The following is a 20730-nucleotide window of genomic DNA, read 5'->3' as shown; positions in this document are numbered from 1 at the left end:
CCCCTAACCTGGATGACTTTGGGTCAATTGTGTGCCGCCCCATGGGTCTCCCAGTCGCGGCTGGCTGCGACACAGCCCAGGATCAAACCCAGATCTGTAGTGACACCTCTAGCACTGCGACGCAGTGCTTTAGATCAATGCGCCACTTGGGAGGAAATGACATTATATGTACCTTAGCTTTGATTGGACTGATCATGTCAACATCATACTTTCAAAATCTTAGCTAGCAAGCTAGACAAGCAGTCATCATCATAAATCACGTTGACAATCTACTGGCAAATCGTTTTCAATCGTTGTCATATAAAGAGGAAATTATAGATAAAACGTATCTGTGCGCATCGGCCATTGGACACAAACATTACACAACAAGTTGGAAATCGCTAATTCAACAATGAGTGGTTTGGAAGGAAACAGTGGCTAACTCCGAGTGTTGCAAAGCAATCACTAGCCTACTATTCAGTGTTGTGGGTGTGTGGTTCAAGTCTGGGTTTATTGGTCTCTTTTCCAAGCTTAAAAGGATAAACTTTCAACACCTTGGGTAAGAAAAGTTTGAATACATTGACCATGCTGTCAATCCAGCATGACTTTAGTGAGTTCAAGACAACTGGGAACTCTGAAAAAAACGAGTTCCGACTGGGAAAATACATTTTGAACAGTCATCCAACTCGGAATTCCAAGTCTGGAACTCAGGCCTCTTTCTAGAGCTCCGACCTGAAGATCACTGACGTCATGATTCGACCTTGTGTTTTTCTGAGTTCCCACTTGTCTTGAAAGCACCATAAATTCAGATAATGCCAGACTTTGATGACAAAATTTGCCCACAAGGACTTCCGTGCCACCTTTCTGTTCAAGTGAGTACAGCACAACAAGGTGAGTCCAAAAATGTATTTTATGCTACTGCATAAATTATGTAATATGCCAGGGAGATATATATACTGTAACTAAGAAATTAATACTAAGTGTATGTTCTGTAGTAAACTGTTTGTAGCCCATGTGCCTCACCCTAATAATTTGTTCCCTTTCCCCCTCATAACTTAGCCTACTGTTCTGGCTTGGTGGTGCACTGTAGCCTATAGCCAGTTTTAGAGAAATTTAATAATCAAATATTGTAAGAGCTTTCATTTTCTGCTTATATGCCCCCTTTATTTATCCTGCGGTTCTGACTTGGTGTACAGGGAGAATACTGTAAGAACGGCCCATGTTCTGAATTCTGTCCCTGTACATTTCTAAAGTTCTGAACAAATGGTTATGACTACGTCTGTCCCAGCTCGCTCATTAATGTCTTAATCGAAATTATGGATTGCCTCTTATCCGCTCGTCGTCCCCTTATGCCGTAGTTTGTACATCTCAATTGTCAGTAGAAACCACATTTGTTTAGGCAAGTCAGCCATATCAGCTATGTTTTTTAAAAAGGCAGTAAATGAGGCTATATGAACTGTTTTGCTGCCAGACAAGGCTCCGCTGATAGCCAGGTGTAGCAGTTGTAAGGATTCACTCCATTGTGCTGAAAAGAAAGCTCTGCTGTATGTAGGCCCTAACAGGTTGTGGGGGGAATTCGTGTTCCAGAAGAAGATCAGTCATTAATTATGAACTACAGACCCTGGTTCAATCCCGAGCTGTATCACAACTGGCTGTGATCGGTAGTCCCATAGGGCACACAATTGGCCCAGTGTCGTCTGGGTTAAGGGAGGGTTTGGCCAGGGTAGGCCGTCATTGTAAAATAAGAATTTGTTCTTTACTGACTTGCCTCGTTAAATAATTTTGTTTAAAATGTTTTATAAACTGGATGGTCATGATTTGAGCCTAGCATTATTTTTCGGGTAATGGGTAACTGCATAAATGGAGTGTGTCTGTAAGTGGCCGTGTCAACAGAAGTGGGAGGATCAAGAGAAGTGGGTGTATGGAAAGCGAATCAGCTAATTGGGCAGATTTGTTGTCACTCAAGACCGTTTTGCGTGGCTGATTGCTACTGCTAACCTACAAAGCATTACATGGGCTTGCTCCTACCTATCTCTCTGATTTGGTCCTGCCGTACATACCTACAAGTATGCTACGGTCACAAGACGCAGGCCTCCTAATTGTCCCAAGAATTTCTAAGCAAACAGCTGGAGGCAGGGCTTTCTCCTATAGAGCTCAATTTTTATGGAATGGTCTGCCTACTCATGTGAGAGATGCAAACTCGGTCTCCACCTTTAAGTCTTTACTGAAGACTCATCTCTTCAGTGGGTCATATGATTATGATTGAGTGTAGTCTGGCCCATCAGTGTGAAGGTGAACGGAAAGGCTCTGGAGCAACGAACCGCCCTTGCTGTCTGCCTGGCCGGTTCCCCTCTTTCCACTGGGATTCTCTGCCTCTAACCCTATTACAGGGGCTGAGTCACTGGCTTACTGGTGCTCTTTCATGCCGTCCCTAGGAGGGGTGCGTCACTTGAGTGGGTAGAGTCGCTGATGTGATCTTCCTGTCTGGGTTGGCACCCCCCTTGGGTTGTGCCGTGGCGGAGATCTTTGTGGGCTATACTCGGCCTTGTCTCAGGATGGTAAGTTGGTGGTTGAAGATATCCCTCTAGTGGTGTGGGGGTTGTGCTTTGGCAAAGTGAGTGGGGTTATATCCTTTCTGTTTGGCCCTCATCGGATGGGGCCACAGTGTCTCCTGTCTCAGCCTCCAGTATTTATTGCTGCAGTAGTTTATGTGTCGGGGGGCTAGGGTCAGTTTGTTATATCTGGAGTGGAGTACTTCTCCTGTCTTATCCGGTGTCCTGTGTGAATTTAAGTATGCACTCTAATTTTCTCTTTCTCTCTCGGGAGACCTGAGCCCTAGGACCATGCCTCAGGACTACCTGGCATGATGACTCCTTGCTGTCGCCAGTCCACCTGGCCGTGCTTCTGCTCCAGTTTCAACTGTTCTGCCTGCGGCTATGGAATCCTGACCTGTTCACCGGACGTGCTACCTGTCCCAGCCCTATTGTTTGTCCATGCTGGTCATTTATGAACATCTTGGCCATGTTCTGTTATAATCTCCACCTGGCACTACCAGAAGAGGACTGGCCACCCCTCATAGCCTGGTTCCTCTCTAGGTTTCTTCCTAGGTTTTGGCCTTTCTAGGGAGTTTTTCCTAGCCAAAGTGCTTCAACACCTTGCTTGCTGTTTGGGGTTTTAGGCTGGGTTTCTGTACAGCACTTTGAGATATCAGCTGATGTACGAAGGGCTATATAAATACATTTGATTGGTCCGCATGACTAGTCGATTGTTGAAAACTGTCTCATTTTTAGCTAAGCCTAACATTCTGCTAACCTACCACCTTAATGATCCTAACCTGCTACGTTAGATCTCTTAGCCTGATATGTAAACATTAAGCTACTCATCACTGTTGATCCAGCCACTGATGTTTTTTGTTGTTGCTGTTGTGTTACACCCGTCGCTGTTGATCCACCAACTTCTTTTGCAACGCCAACTTTCAGACACTCCAAGCAAATCATTTTTTCTAACTAACCTCATTGTTCTACCTGTCTTGCAAATATCCAGTTACCCACACTTGTCAATTTCAGCAGATCTGGGCCACGAGTACCAACTGCGTAGTACGCAGCATTGATGTCCCCGAACATGCCAGCTGTAGAACACGCGCTTTTACGACAGCGTACGACAGACTTGACTCCCATACGGCATTTACATTGCACGTGTGTTTCTAGCGAGTTTCTAGTCAAAATGGCCAAGTCAAAAGCTGCACGAAAGAGTGGAGAAACTATGAAGATTACAAGGTTTGTGCACTGAACTCACATTTTCAATAACTCGGGCCTCTACTGATATTCTTTACAGTGCGACTAATTACTTGAAAGGGAAGGTCGAGAGCCATTGATGGTGCCAAATACATGAAATTACGTTAAGTAGCTAACATTTGTGTTTTAGCTAGCTACCTGGCTCACCAAAGGAAAACGCTTAATGCATAGTACCAACTGTAAAGTTTGGTGGATGAAGAATAATGGTCTGGGCTGTTTTCGTGGTTGGGGCTATGCTCCTTAGTTCCAGTGAAGGAAAACCTTAACGCTACAGCATACCATGACAGCATACAATGATATTAGCCAAATCGCTAACTAACGTGATTTGGTGTATTTGGCACCATCAGTGGCTCTCGACCTTTCATTTCAAGTAATTAGTCGCACTTATTTCTTACACTACATGACCAAAAGTATGTGGACACCTACTCTTCGAACATCTCTTTCCAAAATCATGGGCATTACTATGGAGTTAAAATCCAATTTTATTGGTCACATACACGTGATTAGCAGATGGTATAGCGGGTGTAGCGAAATGTTTGTGCTTCTAGCTCGACAGTGCAGTAGTATCTGACAAGTAATATCTAACAAATTGCACAACATACCCAAAAATCTAAGTAGGAATGTATGAAGACTATATACATATGGACGAGCGATGTCAGAGCGGAACGGACTGAGATACTGTAGAATAGTATAGAATACAGTATATACATATGTGATGAGTAATGCAAGATATGTAAACAAAGGGTCCCCCCCTTTGCTGCTATAACAGCCTCCACTCTTTTCCTGGCATCCACCAAACCCAGATTAGTCTGTTGGACTGCCAGATGGTGAAGTGTGATTATCACTCCAGAGAACGTATTTCCACTGCTCCAGAGTCCAATGGCGGCGAGCTTTACACCACTCCAGCCGACACTTGGGATTGCGCATGGTGATCGCTTGGCCATAGAAACTCATTTCATGCAGCCCCGGATGAACAGTTATTGTGCAGATGTTGCTTCCAGAGGCAGTTTGGAAGTCCATAGTGAGTGTTGCAACCGAGGACTAACAATTTTTACTCACGACACACTTCTGCACTCCGCGGTCCCGTTCTGTGAGCTTGTGACAATTGTGCACTCCGCGGTCCCGTTTTGTGAGCTTGTGACAATTCTGCACTCTTGTGGTTCTGTTCTGTGAGCTTGTGTGGCCTACCGCTTCGCGCCTGAGCTGCTGTTGCTCCTAGACATTTCCACTTCACAATAACAGCACTTACAGTTGACCGGGGCAGCTCTAGCTGAGCAGAAATTTGACGAACTGAGTTGCTCCATCATATGACAGTGCCATGTTGAAAGTCACTGAGCTCTTCCGTAAGGCCATTCTACTGCCAATGTTTGTCTATGGAGATTTCCTGTGCTTGATTATTATACACCTGTCAGCAACAGGTGTGGCTGAAATAGCCAGATCCACTAATTTGAAGAGGTGTTCACATGCGTGTGTGTGCTAGCTAACTACACGTTGCACAGAACTCCGGCGCTAATGAGGATGGTCTTTGGTAGATTAGTCAAATATTGATGGAATAAAAAGATAACTAAGTGCAAAGTAACAGGTAGCTCTTTTGTCCCCCATTCCAGTTCCTGTGAGACGGTGGTCCAGGGGATGGATGACGAAGATAACGAGGAGCTTCAACGTGCACTGGCAGATGACATCATTAGTGCTAGTGAGGATGAGGTAGGATACACACACACCTGCAGTAATTATCTTGAGCAATAATAAGACGGTAGCTTATCTGTCTATTTGGAATTTGAAACATGCAGGAGGAACATGCAAGAGGAGGTCACTATATTGAGAATCAGTATGAGCTGACTTTTCAAAGCACATAAATTCTGGATTGGTCGGCTCATTTAGGGTACAGTGTAGTGCTCTACGCTGACCTTTTTTACAAGGCACATGTTTGCTCCTAAGTTGAAAATGTATGCATACAGAAATACATTTAGGAGCATGGAAAAAAATGTCTCCGGGTAATAAAGCTAGAATCGTTCATTTTCTCAGTCACTGGTGCTCCTAAATGAAAATTCCAGACCGCACTGCAAAATATTTATGTGCATATGCGAGTAAAATGGACGAATGTAGAGCCCTGCTGTGTGTTTTGACTGATACAGGGAGGCAGCGATGATGAGAGGAAACACTGCAAGCTGCTGGAGGCCATCAGCTCGCTTGGGGGGAAGAAGAGGTGAGAGATGTCAGAACATTGTGCTCCTATAGTACCTTCCTAGATTAGTTGGGCTTCTGGAGTTATACAGGAGAAATGAGGACTGGGGAACTTGGCCCACCAATTCATTATATTATTCACCAGTATGTAATGTTACATTTTTACTTGTATTGCTTTTGTAGCCATGTTTGATCAGTTTTTTTGTCTGATGTGCATTGTTCTCACAATCAGGAAGAAGCTTACTGAACGGTCTGAAGCAAGCATTCAGGTGTCAGAATTCACAGTCAATGCTGAAGGTAAAATATGCTAAATGTACCTGATTTACTTATTTGAAAATACCTTGTGCTTCTATCAAGGTGTTTTGTTAGTTTGTGAAAGTTAAATGTCTGTAATGTCAGGATCCAGGAACTGTGATGGAAATCCAAAATGTGTTTGAACAATAAGCTGAGTCTGAACTGTATGTCTGTCTGCGTGTCATGACTGACAGGTGAAGGAGACAAAATAAATTTGTCTGACCTCATTGGAACCTTGGATAAGACCCCCAGTGCCTTAATCAAGACGAAGAAGCAGCTGAAGAACCTTCAACACAACCAGAGCACCCTGGAGACGCCCCTGACCAGGAAGGAGACAGAGAAAGTAAGACCACCGACAGAGGCAGGATGTCTAGTCTTGAATGCAGGCCACTGTGCACAACTCAGACGATTGAACAAATATTCTTGTACAGATCCAAAGAGAAGTGGCTTTTGAGAAAACGTCGAAAGAGGTGTCTCGCTGGCAGAGTGTGGTCCTACAGAACCAGAAGGCAGAGCAGCTGGTCTTCCCACTGAACCAGGAGCCCTCTGGCCCCAAACGCATAGAGCATGTGGTGGCTGGATGGAAGGTGGCTGTAAAAAGATCCTTTAGATTTTTCTATTTATGTAACATGATTATAAACTAATTTCAGATTCATATTTTATGTTCAAGGCCCAAACCCCCCTAGAACAGGAGATATTCAGCCTCCTACGCATGAACAAGCAGCCTCTCCATGACCCTGTCTTGACACCCACTGAGGAGGCTTCTCTCAGGGCCATGAGTCTGGAGGAGGTGAGTCCCCGCCTCAAGCATGACATCCAGCATGTGGTCAGATGTGTAAAATAAGCTTAATATGGTGTGTTAGTGCTGGGCAGGGACAGAGGCCTGCACGCACTACTGATATTGACTTCATTCTGTATGTGGACAAAACTGACAATGTACTGAAAAACAACAATGTACAAATTATGGAGTTTTTCCAAATGGTTCTTGGTTGTCACATATCTACAACCAATATATAATACATTGTTACATTTTTTTGCAGGCCAAGATCCGTCGTGCAGAACTCCAAAAAACCAGAGTACTACAGTCTTATTATGAAGCGAAAGCCAAAAGGGGAAAAAAAATAAAAAGCAAAAAGTGAGGGTTTGATATTACCGTACCATGTAGTTCCCTATATTAATGAGGGTTTGATATATATATCCGTACCATGTAGTTCCCTATATTAATGAGGGTTTGATATTTCCGTACCATGTAGTTCCCTATATTAATGAGGGTTTGATATTACCGTACCATGTAGTTCCCTATATTAATGAGGGTTTGATATATACCCGTCCCATGTAGTTCCCTATATTAATGAGGGTTTGATATATATACCCGTACCATGTAGTTCCCTATATTAATGAGGGTTTGATATATTTCCGTACCATGTAGTTCCCTATATTAATGAGGGTTTTATATATCCGTACCATGTAGTTCCCTATATTAATGAGGGTTTGATATATCCGTACCATGTAGTTCCCTATATTAATGAGGGTTTTATATATCCGTACCATGTAGTTCCCTATATTAATGAGGGTTTTATATATCCGTACCATGTAGTTCCCTATATTAATGAGGGTTTGATATATCCGTACCATATAGTTCCCTATATTAATGAGGGTTTGATATATATCCGTACCATGTAGTTCCCTATATTAATGAGGGTTTGATAATACCGTACCATGTAGTTCCCTATATTAATGAGGGTTTGATATACCCATACCATGTAGTTCCCTATATTAATGAGGGTTTGATATATCCGAACCATGTATTACGTACCCTGTATTAATGAGGGTTTGATATATCCGAACCATGTATTACGTACCCTGTATTAATGAGGGTTTGATATATCCGAACCATGTATTACGTACCCTGTATTAATGAGGGTTTGATATATCCGAACCATGTATTACGTACCCTGTATTAATGAGGGTTTGATATATCCGAACCATGTATTACGTACCCTGTATTAATGAGGGTTTGATATATCCGAACCATGTATTACGTACCCTGTATTAATGAGGGTTTGATATATCTGAACCATGTATTATGTATCCTGTATTAATGAGGGTTTGATATATCCGAACCATGTATTACGTACCCTGTATTAATGAGGGCTTGACGCTTCATTTATTTTGCACTACAAAAGTGAACTGTTGTATTGATTTTCCTCAATTGTGCGGTAAGAAGAAATTCCTAGCTTCTGTAGCTGTAAATTCTGCTGGAGGATGAGCAATGCGAAGTAAAAGGAAATTAGCTGATCCAGGAGGAGGTTTATTAACTGAGATGGTGGAAGGAAGGTGGCTTGTGAATGGTGTAAGGGAACATCGGAGGCACAACATGATGAATAACATTCCCATTTCTTCCCCAGATACCACAGGGTACAGAAGAAAGTGATGCGCAAGGAGTATCTAAAACAGTTTGATGAAATGGTTAAGACAGACCCTGCTGCTGCCTTGGAGGAACTGAAGAAGATGGAACTGTCACGAATGAAGGTAGTAGGCTTTGTGAGACCTTTACATGAAAGGAGAGAGTGATGGAAACAACTTGAAAGAAACTAAGAATAAACTGATTATTAGCATTAAACCTGCTTATTTTCTCTGTTTCATCTCTATTCCCACAGGAACGAATGTCTCTGAAGCACCAGAACAGTGGCAAATGGGCCAAGTCCAAGGCCATCATGGCAAAATATGATGATGGGGTAATGTGCTTTTAAGCCGTTTTTGGATGTTTATTTAAAAGATATTACGCTACCAGTCGCAATATTTTATTAGCAAAAATATTTTAAATGTATTGGCGGGCAGTTTGAGAGAACCAGTGTTTTCAGAAAAGAGCTGTATCATGTGGAGATAGAAATGTATCAAAATGTTTAAAATATAAGTAGTGAGTCACAAAGATACCAATATTTTTTTCAAGACTAAAATCAATGTAATCTGCAAATGACAATGAGAAAATGCAAAGATGGTGTGCATGTAAACATGCTGACTCTGGTCAAACGGTAATATTGTTTATACAACTCTTTATCAATCTTACACAATGTAATCAGTCACCAAAGTTGATGGTAATTTCATTTTTAGTTTAAATTCTGTAGTTTTTTTTTTCATTAAAAAGTGTGTGTGTGAGGGCTGACCTTTGACCTGTCAAATATGGAACCCACTCCAGCTCTGTGGGCACTGCTTTTGCCAGAAGGATCCCACCCGAGGAAGCCCTAATATGGATGCTGTGCTTTAATCTGCACAAACTGAGCCGTAAAATACAACTCACAAATATGGAATGGCAGTCAAAATGTAATGCCAGTTTCAAATATGTAAAATGCAGGTCACAAAAGTAATCTGAGGAGTCACATTCACACAAACATATTCGACCACTTGTTTGTAAAGTAAGAAATATGTTTGTAAAATGTGCTGTATTAACCAGAAAAAAGCTATCTTGCATTTATTTGCTCATTTGTTTTCGTTAATGTTGACTCCTTGGCTTTTGGATGAGATACTGTGAAACGACAATGAACAAAAATATTAACACAACATGTAAAGTGTTGGTCCCATGTTTCACAGAAATGTTCCATATGCACAAAAAGCTTAATTCTTTCAAATGTTGTGCACAAATTAGTTTACATCCCTGTTAGTGAGCATTTCTCCTTTGTCAAGATATGTCACACATGTCAGGTGGATGGACTATCAAGAAGCTGATTAAACAGCATGATCATTACACAGGTGCACCTTGTGCTGGGGACAATAAAAGGCCACTCTAGCATGCAATTGGCATGTTGACAGGAATGTCCACCAGAGCTGTTGCCAGATAATTTAATGTTAATTTCTCTACCGTAAAATGTTGGAGGCAACGTTTTATAGAATTTAGCAGTATGTCTAACCGGCCTCAACCGCAGAGCATGTGTATGGTGTTTTTGGCTGATTTCAACATTGTGAACAGAGTGCCCTATGGTGTCGGTGCGGTATGGGCAGGCATAAGCTACGGACAACGAACACAATTTTATTTATTTTATTTTTACCCCTTTTTCTCCCTAATTTTGTGGTATCCAATTGGTAGTTTCATCGCTGCAACTCCCATATAGACTTGGCAGAGGCGAAGGTCGAGAGCCGTGCATCCTCTGAAACACAACCCAACCAAGCCGCACTGCTTTTTGACACAATGCCCACTTAACCTGGAAGCCAGCCGCACCAATGTGTCAAAGGAAACACCGTACACCTGGCGACCGTGTCAGCATGCACTGCGCCTGGCCCACCACAGGAGTCGCTAGTGCACGAGGACATCTCTGCCGGCCTAACCCGGAACAACGCTGTGCCAATTGTGCACTGCCCCATGGGTCTTCGGGTTGCGGCTGGCTGCAACACAGCCTGGACTCGAACCCAGAATCTTTGGTGGCACAGATTCACTGTGATACAGTGCCTTAGACTACGGCGCCAATCAGGAGGCAACAATTGCATTTTATCGATGGCAATTTGAATGTACAGCAATCCTGATCCTGAGGCCCATTGTTGTGCCTTTCATCCACCGCCATCACCTCCTGTTTCAGCATGATAAAGCACAGCCCCATATCGCAGGGATCTGTACACAATTCCTGGGAACTGGAAATGTCCCAGTTCTTCCATGGCCTACATACTCACCAGACATGTCACCAATCTGGAACGACATGTACGACAACGTTGTCCAGTTCCCGCCAATATCCAGCAACTTCGCACTGCCATTGAAGAGTGAGACAACATTCCACAGGCCACAATCAACAGCCTGATCAACTCTATGCAAAAGACATGTCGTACTGCATGAAGCAAATGGTGGTCACACCAGATACTGACTGGTTTTGATTCACGCCCCTACTTCTTTTAAAGGTATCTGTGACCAACAGATGCATGTCTGTATTAGGGCCTAATGAATTTATATCAATTGACTGATATTCCTTTTTATGAACTCTTTGAAATTGTTGCATGGTGCGTTTTATATTTTTGTTCAGTGTGAATATACAGGCTAATTTACAGACAGGTTTTTATTTAAAAGTTGCATTCTATATTTGCACAACACTTTTGTTTGACTCACTACTTTCATTTCTATCAAAATGTTTAAAATATATCGCCATAGGTATGTGTCATCTGACTGAAATAAATTGGAGACTCATTTGGTTTCTCTTGGTCCCCAGGCTCGCAAAGCCATGCAGAAACAGCTGGAAGTGAACAAAGATCTGACGCAGAAGTTGGTAATACCTGCTGACGAAGATGAAGAGGATGAAGAGGAGTCAGCAGAGACCTTGCCAGACTTTGTGAATGACGTAGAGCCCATACTGGACCAGGTGAATCCATGGATGAGAGGCAAGCTTTCTACAGAGCCTATGATGGAGGAAAGCAACCGTTTAGATCCTCCTGTTTGGCCCAGAGAAGTGGGAAAACCAGGGGAAGGACAGGACGAACAAGAGGAGGATGAGGAGCAGATGGAGGAAACTGAAGAAGAATCACTTTTAAGAGGGTTTGAAGAGAGGCGGAAATTGCGTCAAACTGAAGATGTTAAGGTTGCACCTATGCCTATGGAGGAGAATGACGGTAAGGTGATTGATACAGTGTGTCACAATGTAGCATCAGGTCTTTGCAGATTAGTTTCACTCTATCATGATCAGGAGTGAAATGTCAGTGGGACAAGTTCCCAGTTTTGTGTTTGTGTTGTCTCTCACAAAGTACAACTCCTTTTCCATTCAAACTCCAGATGGGAAGAAAGCTGAGATTTTAGAGATCTCTGACTATGATGAAGAGGCTGTAGAGATTTCAGATGATGATGAGGAGGCTGGGCTCTCAAATTTCACCAGCCTGTTCCATGGGCTAGTGAACCACATGGAGCCTCCAGCTGACCAGCCCAAGGCAGGCCCAGGTCTACGCCAGGGGGAGAGCCCTGCCCTGCTGGAGGAGGGCCTGGTACGGGTTAGGACCCTGGAGGATGTGGAGCTGCTCAGTCAGGACATCTCTACCAGTGACACAGCACTTCTGACTACCCAGATTCTGGGCACAGAGGAAACAGACACTCAGTCTGCAACTCAACAGGCAGACAAAAAGAGAAAGAAAATGATTGATCCCAATGAGGTTCTGACCAAGGAAGCAAAGGTCATCGAAATGCCGTTGGCTCCAACAGCTGTTGAGGATGTTGAGGTAAGGGACACAGTTCAAAGACCAATACATGTATTTTTCAAGGCGCATCTGAAACGAGCGCCCTTCGGTTTGCAGAAGGCTTCAATGCACCAATCAGCTCACCTTCCTGCAAAAAGATCTTTACGTATCCTATGCTGTTACCTGGGAAATTAAACTCTGCCTTTTCTGTCATGTATTGCCATCTCAGGACAAGGAGGAACAGAGGGTCATCATTAAAGAGGCCTTTGCAGGGGATGATGTCGTCTCCGACTTCCTGAAGGACAAAAGGAAACAGGAGGAGGCAGGAAGGCCGAAGGTTATTGACCTGACGTTGCCTGGATGGGGAGAGTGGGGGGGCCTCGGTCTCCAACCTTCTCGTAGCAAACGCAAGAGGTAAGTAGATGGCAAAGGCATTGAATTGTGGTCTTTTGACAAACTGCTCCAAGTAGTATCATGCAGGCTTAGTGAAGGTATTTTTGAGTTTGTCCCCCTAACATGGTTTGCTTTTTCGTCCACTTAAGATTCCGGGTAAAAGTTGCTCCACCTCCACCAAGACAAGACCAAAAGCTCCCTAACATCATAATCGCAGAGAAGCGGGATTCCTCCATTGCTGCACACCAGGTGACCTAGCTCGCGTACTGTTTACTACAAAGATATGACATTGTCAGAAGAGGATGCCCCCCCCCAAAAAAAAAGTATGACAATGAGTTCTGGTTTAACTTCTTCTTTCTTCATCTCTTGCAGGTGTGTCAGTTACCGTTCCCATTTGAGAAACCCATACAGTTCGAGCGCACCATCCGTTCTCCTGTTGGCCGCACCTGGAACACCCAAAACGCAGTGCAGAAGATCACAGCGCCAAAGGTCGTCACCCAGTTAGGTGCCATCATTGAGCCAATTGCTCGGGAGGACTTAATAAAGGACAACAGACAGGCAGTCACAGGGCCCAGTATTAACCTGGAGTCAGACCAAGGACCTCAGAAGAAAAGACGCTCGCAGCAAAAGAAGCAGCACAAACGCAAAAAAAACTGATGGGCCTACTGGTTGTCATCACTGAAATGTCTGAGACTGTTGATAAGAACTCATTCTGTTCATTAGTTTAGGGGCTTGATTCAATCCGTATCGCTGAAGTTCAGCGGCTATAGTGCGATTTGAAATGTCAAGGTGTCAATTGAGCTGACATACAGCATTTATCGTATATGCCGTCTCTGCGAACGCAGACACGTTGCCTTTTAAATGTGAATCACGCTACAGATTGAATCGAGCCGTCCGGTTGAATTTGACTGCAGAGGGTTCTGTGTCTACTGGTTATGTCTATTTTAGTGGTTGACTCCAATGAGGGGAACCAAGCTATGTGCTTTCTGGGCAGTTCTGACTAATTACCATACCTGCCTCTGTAAGGAAAGCCAGTTGACCTGATGGTTCTTGGGGAGTTCACTCCAGATACATTTTTTTATAAATAAAACCTTGAAATGAGACCATGATGTCATGAAATAATATTGTAAACCTTAATCTGGGATATATCAACAAAAACCAGGTGTTCAAATGGAGGATATTAAAAGTACACTTTCAAAGGAAAACATCTGTTTATATGAAATTGTTTTGTTGGTGTAAAGTGCTTAATAAAACAAGTGAAACCTAATAAAGCTCACTGTCTGGCCCTTTCAGGACTATTCTGTATGAGGTGCTGTTTTCTTTTACCATTATGTTTAGAACATTTTGCTACATGGAGTGCGTTTGCTGGAAAAAGTTGATTCTTGAGAGATATTCCATTAGCAAAATAATTGTTCAACTCATCCAGAGCAATGGTCAGTAATCCATAGATTAGAGCTACTCATGGTGTAAAAGCTTGCTGTTGATGACATGACTTGGTGATTAAACAGTTTACTTGGTCACGTTGCACAATAACTTTCCATTGCAGTTCAGAGAATTTGACATCAAGCCACGAGTCCAGTGAGCATAATTGTTATTTTTCATGGCTGTATGTGGAGTAGAAGGAGTTGCTTTGTTTTGCCATGCATAGAAAAACATGTTTTTGGGGGAAATAGAATGGGGAACTGTTGCTCTTGCGCGTGGTCAAGGGTTCACCTGACACCCCTGTTGGTGCACGGGCATGTGCACGAGTGGTGAGTAAAATTGTAATTTTTCACAGCAGTGTGTGAAGAAGAAAGAGTTGCTTTGTCTTGCCATGAAAAGAGGATAAAGCTTTTTTGGGGTGGGGGGATAGAATATGGGGACTGTTGCTCTTGCGCATGTCAAGGGTTCAGCCCTTTTAGTGCACAGGCATGTGCATGAGTGACTCAGCAGTAATTTGCTTCAAAAGAGCATCTCTTGATTCAAGGCTCCCATTTCACTCTTCCCCCACCTGCCCTCTGTACGTAGTGCTGCTGTGCTGGATTACTTTGACTTGACCTGATGGAGCTGTTGATGTTTAGTCTGGTCCTTCTACAAGGGATCTCTCCCTGCTTTAGCTTTCCCAACGGTGCACCCACCTCCGCCTGTGATGACATGGTTCCTCGTCACACTGGGGTGCAGCCACAGCCCACCCCAGCACCCTACACCATCCTCACCAGCACCAAGACACTTCAGACTGGCCAGCCCATTACAGGTAAGATGTTGGACATCCTACCTACACCTTACAGCTTTGGACATGCCCAAGGAACTAGATGTGATTTCTAATTTGATCGGACCAGTAACACTTGTCTACTGACATTATGAAATAACCCTAACAAATAGTTCACAAATTAGAAAAATGTGTTGTCTTAAAAATTACAGTTCTTAATTCATAGTGGAAGGGATAAGGCAGGCCAATGATAGTGGTCACATCTAGGCACTTTTCGATGGGTAAGACAGTCTGAGGCTTCTTACATTTTCTGTTATCATGCCTGAACATTGATTCAAGATACCACATTTCTGCAGATGAAGGAGAACGCAATGGCACATTTGTATCACTCTGTACTGTTTGCTGGTGTATTTTCCCATAAGTGACCATAACTGGAACAAACTACAGAGGCGTGCTTCTGGAGGCCAGATCGGCAGCCAGCACTAGCACTAATGCTTTAGGAAGTTGGCAACTTCCTCCTCCAGATACCAAATTCCTGCAGGTAAGTTAATAGCTTCCCATGTGTAACCTAATTGGGGTGAAAATTCCACGAGTAAACTAAACATTCTAGAAAGAGGTTGACAAATCTGATTGTGTCTCCAAGTGCTCAGGAAATAAAGAAGGTGCCATCACCCATGCCAATACTAATGTGAAAGACAACACTACTGTGTTTACCTGGTTACCACCCAACAACACCAACACTATCTACTTCATGTAAGAACATAACACCAAGGGCTCTATTCAATCTGTAAAGCTGAAGTTCAGCGTTACATTATTAAGTTTAGAGCCTCATCAACCTTACTACACTTTTCTAAAAAATACCATTGGCTACACACATTACTCAAATGTAAACTTGCGTATTTGCTAAATCTCGACCACTACCTCCAGAGGCAATGTTAAAAGCAATGTTCAGGCATTCACGGTAAAGACTGCATATGTCTGCTCAATCGGGAATAATCTTTACATTTCCAGTGCGCAATCCTTCGGCTTCAGCGATCCAGATTGAATAGAGCCCTGAATCTAATCTTGAACCCTTTGTGAGTCTATAAAACTAGATGATCCGTTTTGCTCCGCACGTATTACACAAATGATATGACAATGTTAATGAATTCTTATAATACATGACATTAGAAGAATAAGGGTACATTTACCATTAAATTATATCAGCCAATTTAAATAAAAAGTCAGATTTAAAAAAATCTGTTTCACACACAGCACGTTGACAGGCAAGCTTTCATTAATCTGCATTGCACTTTTTTTTCAGGGCCACTGTAGCCCAACAGCGCACTGTCTACTGGTTGAATATCAGGTCAGGAACTTTGATCAAAGGTGGGTGTGAATGTACTACAGTAAATTAGATTATGATCCATCTCACTTTCTCTTCCAGGGGTCTGTGCTGACCTCTTTCTACTGTCTTGTGTCTCAGGATCAGAGAGCATTGGTCTGGCTACAGGTGGAAATCCAGGGATGGCCAGTAGAGGATTTCTGCTGCTCCTTGCCCCATGTCTGCTGGTGTCACAGATGCTCCCAAGATAGTTTCATTCCATTTTGATTCTACCGAAGCAGCTTCCGTCATCTGATTTTATTGGAAAAAATATTTTGATTGCGTAATATATATCGTATTAGAAAAAAGTACTTTCCATACAAAAGTTTGACTGATTAAAGGTAGTATCATGCAGCAGTTTGTGATACATTTGCTTTGTCTTCATTCAATTGGTGACTAAAATCCATCCTAATTATTTTACTTCACTATAACCTCATTTATACTTAACATATCTTGATATTGTCCATATTCTGATTGTCAGTCAATGGTGGCACTTGTCAATTTGTTTGAAGGCTGATGATATTTAAATACCTTACTGTCCAGATCCATCAACACATGAGTGCCTGACTAGCTCTGGAGTTCATCAGGAAGATCTCCCCAATGTCTTTAATTCTACATCCATGTAAAAATGTGAGCATAGAACCAGGTTTAAATGGGGGAAGCTGGACAATGAGTTTTGTTTACTCTAGAGGGCACTTTGCCTACCATATGTAAGGCAACTATGCCAGATTTCCCCACCAGACTCCTTCAATTCTAATGTAAAGCATACCATAAAATGTGGACAGGAGTTGAACTACATTCCAATTGTAGAAATGAGAACTGTGCGGTCACAAGCCAAAAGGGAGTGTTCTGGGATCATGTAACACTCCTATGGCAAGACTAGCCAACAAGGCACCGGACACCATTGGCACAAACTAAATATTATTTTAAGTCTGTTCAAACTTGTCAGCTACTATATTTCACTTCTTGGATCATTATGCCATAACTCAACCAATCCAAGTATGAATGACTATGCATAGGGCAACAGACCAGTTAAACCAAGGGTTCCATTTACATTGCAAAGTCTCCAGAGGTTTCAAAATCTTCATAGTCCATCTACTGAAAACATCCTGGAAGTTTATTACATGCTGAAACGCTGGTAAAGTCATTTCATTTAAATTGTAATAGACTATAACCATAACTTTAAGTCAGAGGCTAAGTAGGCAATAAGGCTAAGTAGTTGATAAGCACAAAACTATAGCTGTAAGTGGTGTAATCCACTTCATTAGCCAATCAGTGCACATTTCCCATAATCTCTGAAGCCCAGACATTCAACAAAACTGCATACCAATAGAACAGTTAACTTTGCAGCCCCCCCCCCCCCCCATAAAAAAACACCACTGACATCATCCAGTGTAGGTTTGTCCATTATAATGAATTTATTCAAGTGGTGGTTAGAAACATACCCACTGGAGGACAGGAGTAGTATTTGAGGTTTCTTATACAGGAATGACATTGGTAAATGAGAATGGAACGTTTGAAAGATAAAATGCACAACTTACAGCCGCCACCCTCAACTAGTAGCAGACCACTAGCTGGTTCACATAAATAAGGCAGAATGCAGGATCCATAGGAGTGGAAAGTTGTTACATTTAGCCATTTAATGTCAATTCAACAGTGATGTTAAAAAAACTATAATTTAAAGGACTTTCTTTAGCTCATCGTACAAGACCAGCACAAAGGCACCACCCATGCCTCTGAGAACATTGGACCAGGCTCCCTTGAAGAAGGCCTTGCCACCCTCATCACGAGCGATCTTCTTCCAGCAGTCAATGGTACCGGAGTACATGATATCAGCTGGAGAAAAAAGTTGACCCAAGTTAGGACATAATGTCAATTTAGTTGTATTTGGAATTGCATGTTTCTACTAGTCTTACAATGTACAATTTCTCCCTAAACACTGGACAGTGTAGGTGGCGAGGAAAACTCACCTCCTTTACGGCCAGACTGCATCATCATACGACGACGGACAGTGTCGAAGGGGTAGGAGGTCAGGCCGGCCACAGCAGTTACAGACTGAGCGATTGCCCAGCTCACTAAGATGGAAGTGTTCTTGGAGTCTGGCAGCATACCTGTTACATACCACACATAATATTACATATGCATATCGCACAAACGGACAGCTTTCTGTGAAAAGCTGTTATCAGTGTTAAAGTCTATACCTTTAGCTGTGTCATAAATTCCGAAGTATGAAGCTCTGTAGATGATGATGCCCTGGACAGACACTGCGAAGCCCTGGTACAGACCCCTCATACCGTCAGACCTGAACGTCTTCGCCAAGCAATCTGCCAGACCGTTGTACTCCCTCGCACCAGCTTTTCCGACATCAGCTCCCAGACGGGTTCTGGCGAAATCAAGAGGGTAGACAAAGCAAAGGGAGGTGGCTCCTGCAGCACCACCAGAGGCCAGGTTGCCAGCGAAGTACCTCCAGAACTGCTTTCGCTTGTCTACACCGTCAAGGAAGACACTCTTGTACTTGTCTTTGAAAGCAAAGTTGAGGGCCTGGGTGGGGAAGTATCTGATGACATTAGCCAGGTTACCTCTCCAGAAGGCAAGGAAGCCCTGCTCCTTTGGAATGCGGGTAACACAATCAATGATACCCTTGTACTGCATTTCTTTGCTGATCTGCTTGCTGGCATGTTGGACCTGTTAAGAACACGAGAACACTTATATGATAAAATATATAAACCCTTAGATGCATGCTGGTAAAGCTGACGTTTCCTGCCCTGCAGTCATCTCTGAGCGCTGCTCGTCTCGACCTTGCCACCTGCTTAAATCCGGTCTTTCTGGTTGCTAACGATTTGCAACAACTATTTAATTGAACAAGACAGACCAAGAACACTTGGTTACTGTTTGCCGGTCAAATTACCCTGCAGACTTTCAATGCCAGCCAGGTATTTAGTTTAACCTCAGTTCTACCACTGTGGCTGCAGTAACTACACAACTACTCGATTGTTCAATTCGTGATAATGTATATTTTACTGGTATGATTTACTACGAAACCAAGCTAGTTAGTCGAGTAACGTAACTAAATTGTTACATGTAAATGAGTTGTGTAGTTAGCGATATCAGGTGCCATCCAGAAAGAGGAAATGCCCAATGTCATAGACTGGCCCTGGCTTTGTTAGCTAGCTAACGTTAGCATTGTGTGGCTGAGCTAGCCAACCTGTACTAATGACGGACTGCGTTAGCCAGCCGGCTAGCGTGTAGGTCATTTGAAACATCTCATGACCTCGAATTATGGCAACCAGCAGAAGATGCTAGATAACCATCCTGCCTTTATTAAACATAACAAATCAATAGAACAGCCTCAAGACATTGAAAAGACATAGCTAGCTAAATGTAAGTTGCCGCAAGGGTGATATGCAGCGTGCATTTCTCTAGCTAGTGATAACGGTTAGTTAGCTAGCTGATGCTTGCCATGCAGCAGAGGCGGCATAACTTTAGCTAGTCATGGACCAATAGCTACCTGAAGGAGAAGCTTGACTCTCTCGATGGGCGCAACCGCCGTTTTGGAGATAGCAGCGGAGATGCCACCAGCCAAGAAATCCTTGGCAAATGAAACTGCGGTCTCATTCATTGTGCGATGTTATAAATTGACTTGCAGACAGAAGAACACTTGCCCTGCAACAGCGGATGGCCTACCACGAAATGGCCGATTTTATAGACGCGTAGGAATTTTATGAATTCAGCAGATCGCGAGACACAGCGGGAACTCATATCACATTGTCATCTGACGATAGTCGCAGGGGAGAAGTTATGCGCAATCACAGATTTAGTGTCGTCACTAGTTACCACAAGAACAAAATCATAATTATGTCTACAATTTATCTTCTTAAAATCTGATTTAAACCTAACCACACAGCTAACCTTATGCATAACCCTGACCTTAACTGAAGAGAAAAAAGGAACATTTTGTTTTCATTAATCTTTACGATTTTGTGGCTGTGGTAATTTGTGACAACCCAGATCTAGGATTTTATCGTCATAACCATCCTTAATCTCAACAATCAATGGGATTTAAAATATATCTGAACCTGTATCAGTGGAAGGTGCAACTTCTACCTCCCACGAATGCCTTTGTAATAAGGGGTATATTCAGAAGGGGCACAATCATTTTAAACATTGCAGATAAAATGCAACATGATTTCCTATTATAATCTAAACCCCATGAAATCAATTTGAATATGCCTAATCAACATTGTCATAACGCCCTTCAAAATGTAACAAATGTCAAATGAGAAGTCTACAGTACCATGACCTGATGGTTCATCACCACTACTTTACATGCAATTGTTGGACATAGACTAAATTCGAATTTGCTGTTTTTTTATTGGGTGAATTCTCAAACCCTG

The 20730-nt window shown here is 42.8% G+C and overlaps 3 protein-coding genes across 3 annotated transcripts; 2 read left to right on the top strand and 1 right to left on the bottom strand.

Annotated features, from left to right (window-relative positions):
• The first annotated feature begins 3243 nt into the window (after positions 1–3243).
• On the top strand, positions 3244–14088 carry si:dkey-251i10.3 (Utp14 domain-containing protein). The gene is made up of 15 exons (XM_020466084.2): positions 3244–3755; positions 5381–5477; positions 5909–5979; positions 6190–6254; positions 6446–6594; positions 6683–6838; positions 6922–7041; positions 7292–7386; positions 8660–8783; positions 8912–8989; positions 11441–11837; positions 11998–12434; positions 12622–12806; positions 12935–13034; positions 13158–14088. The coding sequence occupies exons 1-15, from the start codon at positions 3589–3591 to the stop codon at positions 13440–13442; spliced, it is 2526 nt and encodes an 841-aa protein (XP_020321673.2). The 5' UTR covers positions 3244–3588; the 3' UTR covers positions 13443–14088.
• Positions 14089–14712: 624 nt separating this feature from the next.
• Positions 14713–16696, top strand: si:dkey-251i10.2 (Reeler domain-containing protein). Its single transcript, XM_020466124.2, has 5 exons — positions 14713–15018; positions 15396–15514; positions 15617–15726; positions 16277–16341; positions 16439–16696. The coding sequence occupies exons 1-5, from the start codon at positions 14826–14828 to the stop codon at positions 16546–16548; spliced, it is 597 nt and encodes a 198-aa protein (XP_020321713.1). The 5' UTR covers positions 14713–14825; the 3' UTR covers positions 16549–16696.
• A 1033-nt stretch (positions 16697–17729) lies between these two features.
• On the bottom strand, positions 17730–20138 carry LOC109874265 (ADP/ATP translocase 2-like). The gene is made up of 4 exons (XM_031808743.1): positions 19845–20138; positions 18538–19021; positions 18307–18447; positions 17730–18172 (listed from the first exon to the last, which is right to left on the bottom strand). Exons 1-4 carry the CDS (start codon positions 19953–19955, stop codon positions 18015–18017), a joined length of 894 nt encoding a protein of 297 aa, XP_031664603.1. The 5' UTR covers positions 19956–20138; the 3' UTR covers positions 17730–18014.
• Positions 20139–20730: the final 592 nt, after the last annotated feature.

Source organism: Oncorhynchus kisutch, linkage group LG29, assembly GCF_002021735.2.
Source record: "Oncorhynchus kisutch isolate 150728-3 linkage group LG29, Okis_V2, whole genome shotgun sequence".
Classification (NCBI taxonomy): domain Eukaryota; kingdom Metazoa; phylum Chordata; class Actinopteri; order Salmoniformes; family Salmonidae; genus Oncorhynchus; species Oncorhynchus kisutch.
This window is presented reverse-complemented; position numbering and strand designations above follow the sequence as displayed.

Coding starts and splice junctions, on each gene's coding strand:
- LOC109874265 (XM_031808743.1), bottom strand. CDS start 19,955: ATGAATGAGACCGCAGTTTCATTTGCCAAGGATTTCTTGGCTGGTGGC. Junction 19,022..19,844: donor GAGTCAAGCTTCTCCTTCAG/GTAGCTATTGGT, acceptor TGTTCTTAACAG/GTCCAACATGCCAGCAAGCA. Junction 18,173..18,306: donor GCAGTCTGGCCGTAAAGGAG/GTGAGTTTTCCT, acceptor TTTTTTCTCCAG/CTGATATCATGTACTCCGGT.
- si:dkey-251i10.2 (XM_020466124.2), top strand. CDS start 14,826: ATGGAGCTGTTGATGTTTAGTCTGGTCCTTCTACAAGGGATCTCTCCC. Junction 15,019..15,395: donor GACTGGCCAGCCCATTACAG/GTAAGATGTTGG, acceptor TTTTCCCATAAG/TGACCATAACTGGAACAAAC. Junction 16,342..16,438: donor GTCAGGAACTTTGATCAAAG/GTGGGTGTGAAT, acceptor CTTGTGTCTCAG/GATCAGAGAGCATTGGTCTG.
- si:dkey-251i10.3 (XM_020466084.2), top strand. CDS start 3,589: ATGTCCCCGAACATGCCAGCTGTAGAACACGCGCTTTTACGACAGCGT. Junction 5,980..6,189: donor TCGCTTGGGGGGAAGAAGAG/GTGAGAGATGTC, acceptor TCTCACAATCAG/GAAGAAGCTTACTGAACGGT. Junction 7,387..8,659: donor AAAAAAATAAAAAGCAAAAA/GTGAGGGTTTGA, acceptor TTTCTTCCCCAG/ATACCACAGGGTACAGAAGA.